This window comes from Eimeria mitis, genomic scaffold, assembly GCF_000499745.2.
Source record: "Eimeria mitis Houghton genomic scaffold, Emh_scaff3281, whole genome shotgun sequence".
Lineage (NCBI taxonomy): Eukaryota > Apicomplexa > Conoidasida > Eucoccidiorida > Eimeriidae > Eimeria > Eimeria mitis.
In genome coordinates, this window is record NW_013571621.1 from 1 (window position 1) to 3,152 (window position 3,152).

A 3,152-nucleotide genomic window follows, 5' to 3' on the forward strand; every position below is an offset into this window, starting at 1 on the left:
AGCAGCAGCAGCAGCAGCAGCAGCAACCGCTGCAGCAGCAGCAACAGCAGCAGCAGCAGCAGCAGCAGCAACAGCAGTCGTTCCTTGGCCCTTAGAAATCCCTCCAGCAGTACCATCGCCCGTAGGCCTAAACCCTAAACCCTAAACCCTAAACCCTAAACCCTAGACCCTAAACCCTAAACCCTCGAGGCAAACGAACAAGTAAAACGATCGGTGAAATGAGGGTTTAGGGTTTTGTCTACTAGGAGATGAAAACCCCCGCCACTGTATATTGCGTTGCTGCTGCTGCTGCTGTTGCTGCAGCTGCTGCTGCTGTTGCTGCTGCTGCTGCAGCTGTTGCTGCTGCTGAGAGCAGCAGACTTTGCTGCCTCTAACAACAGCAGCAACAGCAGCAGCAGCAGCAACAGCAGCAGCAGCAGCAGCAGCAGCAACAGCAGCACTTTCTGTTGCTGCTTAGCATCCCCCTCTCCTCCCCCTCCCTAACCGCCAAACCCTAAACCCTCGCCCCTCCCCCCAAAACCTAAACCCTAAACCCTAAACCCTAAACCCTAAACCCTAGAGCAGGAGCTGCCTGGTGAGGGGGAGAGAGACAGCGTTGCATCTGCCCTCTATATATTTTATGTTTCCGTTTGTGGGGGCCCTAAGAATATCGACTAAACCTGAAAAATATAAATTTTTTATATTTGTTCCTTCTCCTGCTGCTGCTGCTGCTGCTGCTGCTGCTGCTGCTGCTGTTGCTGCTCTTGCTGCTGCTGTTGCTGCTGCTGCTGCTGCTGCTGGGTTTGATTCTGCTGCTGCTGAGCTCCCTGTGTCTCCTGCAGCAGCAGCACCTGTTGCTGCTGCTGCTCCTCCTCCTGCTGCTGTTGCTGCTGCTCCCGCTGCTGCTGTTGCTGCTGCTCCCGCTGCTGCTGTTGCTGCTGCCCCCGCTGCTGCTGCTGCTGCTGCTGCTGCTGCTGCTGCTGCTGGGGGTTTTTCTTCTGTTTTGAAATGCAGTGATTTGAGTGCTTCTGTCGGCGGCGTTAAACAAATCGATCGGCGGATAGCAGCATCCCTGCAACCACAAACCCTAAACCCTAAACCCTAAACCCTAAACCCTAAACCCTAAACCCTAAACCCTAGAGTAAAAACAAAACCCTAAAGTAAAACACCTATAAACAGCAGAAGGGTCTTTGGATTGATCTCCTTAAACATACAACACTACACACAACACCTAAACCCTAAACCCTAAACCCTAAACCCTAAACCCTAAACCCTAAACCCTCGAAATATTTTACCTTGCTACGATGGCTGCAACTTTTCTTTGAGCTGCAAAAAAATCACTGATGCTGAGAGAGGCGAGAGAAGCAGCAAGAGGGTCTAGCTGCTGCGGTTTGTCTTGCTGCAGTTTGCTGCTGCTGCTGCTGCTGCTGCTGCTGCTGCTGCTATCCTCTGTGCTGCTACCATTACAACCACCGCTGCCGCTGCTGCTGCTGCTGCTGCTGTCTCTGTCTGCTGCTGCTGCTGCTAGAGACAGCTGGCGTGCTGCTGCAGGTACACCCCATAAAGACAAAACAGCAGCAGAAAGAGAAATGTATGAATCTGCTGCTGCTAGTGTCTTTCTTATTTCAACGCAGAGGCAGCAAGCAGCATCAGAAACACCGTAGAGAGGGTGCTGCAGCAGCACCCGCTGCTGCTGCTGCTGCTGCTGCTGCTGCTGCTGCTGCTGCTGTGTATATATATCACCGCTGCTGCTGCTGCTGCTGCTGCTGCTGCTGCAGCGGCGAAATGTTGATAGGCTGTCTCGGAGTCCTCTTGCTGCTCCGCTAGCAGCAAGCTGTCGGCTTGTAGCATACCCAACAAACCAGTTGCTGCTGCTGCTGCTGATGCTGCTGCTGCTGCTGCTGCTGCTGCTGTATCTCCACATCTGCTTCTGCTGCTGCTGCTGCTGCTGTATGCGGCAATCACACAGACAGAGCAGCTGCTGCAGCGGGGGGTCCAGGCGGTAAGAAGTAGTAACCCCAGCCAGGCTATGCAAAGAAAACCCTGCATCCTGCAGCAGCAGCAACAGCAGCAGCAGCAGCAGCAGCAGCAGCAGCAGCAGCAGAAGCGGGGAAGCAGAATGAGAAGGTGTTGTGGTAGTGACACCAGCAGCAGCAGCAGCAGCAGCAGCAACAGCAGCAACAGCAGCAGCAATTTATAAAAAGACAGCTTATTGGCACGCTATACAGCAGCAGCAGCAGCAGTAGCAGCAGCAGCAGCAGCAGCAGCAGCAGCAGCAGCAGCAGCAGGTTACTGCATGAGTATCTGTATCTTGTTTCTGCTGCTGCAGCTGCAACCCATAGGCTGTATGCATTGCTGCTGTTTGTGCTGCTAAGCGAAGTGCATGCGGCTCTGCTGCAGCAGCAAACAAAGCCCCAACAGCTAGCGACACCATGCGGTGTCTCTTCTCTCCTATACACACACAGCAGCAGCAGCAGCAGCAGCAGCAGCAGCAGCAGCAGCAGCAGCAGCAGAAAATTGTGCTTTGTTAGCGTTCAGGTAAACCTCCTCCTGTTGTTGCTGCTGCAGAGAGAAGGCTGAGGGTTCGTTAGGGTTTAGGGTTTAGGGTTTAGGGTTTTTTAGGGTTTAGGGTTTATAGATATTTAAGGTTTAGGGTTTAGGGTTTAGGGTTTGAGAGTTTGCCTGCTAGTAGCCTGGAGAGTTGCTGCAGCAGATGGGGTCTTTCTGCTGCAGCAGCAGCAGCAGCAGCGCCAGTTGTATCAGCAGCAGCAGCAGCAGCAGCAGCAGCAGCAGCAGCAGAGTGATGAGGCAAAGACAGCCGCACGAGAAAGGAGACGGTGTCTGTGACGAAGCAGCTACGCAGCATAGTTGCTGCTGCAGGTGTAGAAGCAGGAGCAGCAGCAGCAGCAGCAGCAGCAGCAGCAACGCATGCACGCCGCTTCTGCTCTGTTGCAGCAGCAAGACGATAAAAGGAAACAGCAGCAGGAGGGCAGCTGTATAGACACCGCGAGGGGGGGGGAGGGAGACAGAAAAAACGCACAAACAAACAAACACAAAGCAAACCATACACACTCATAGAAGAGCTTTCTGCTGCTGCTGCTGCTGCTGCTGCTGCTGTTGCCTGCATCTCCACTCGAGCCAATAACCCTAAACAAACAAAAAAAAAAAAAAAA

The 3,152-nt window shown here is 53.4% G+C and overlaps 2 protein-coding genes across 2 annotated transcripts; one reads left to right on the forward strand and one right to left on the reverse strand.

Moving 5' to 3' along the window:
• Positions 1-677: 677 nt before the first annotated feature.
• EMH_0064280 (uncharacterized protein) lies at positions 678-1,903 on the reverse strand (the record flags this gene model as incomplete). The annotated part of the gene is made up of 2 exons (XM_013498234.1): positions 678-1,007; positions 1,283-1,903. The coding sequence occupies 2 exons, from the start codon at positions 1,901-1,903 to the stop codon at positions 678-680; spliced, it is 951 nt and encodes a 316-aa protein (XP_013353688.1).
• A 105-nt stretch (positions 1,904-2,008) lies between these two features.
• On the forward strand, positions 2,009-2,826 carry EMH_0064290 (uncharacterized protein; the record flags this gene model as incomplete). The annotated part of the gene is made up of 2 exons (XM_013498235.1): positions 2,009-2,106; positions 2,655-2,826. 2 exons carry the CDS (start codon positions 2,009-2,011, stop codon positions 2,824-2,826), a joined length of 270 nt encoding a protein of 89 aa, XP_013353689.1.
• Positions 2,827-3,152: the final 326 nt, after the last annotated feature.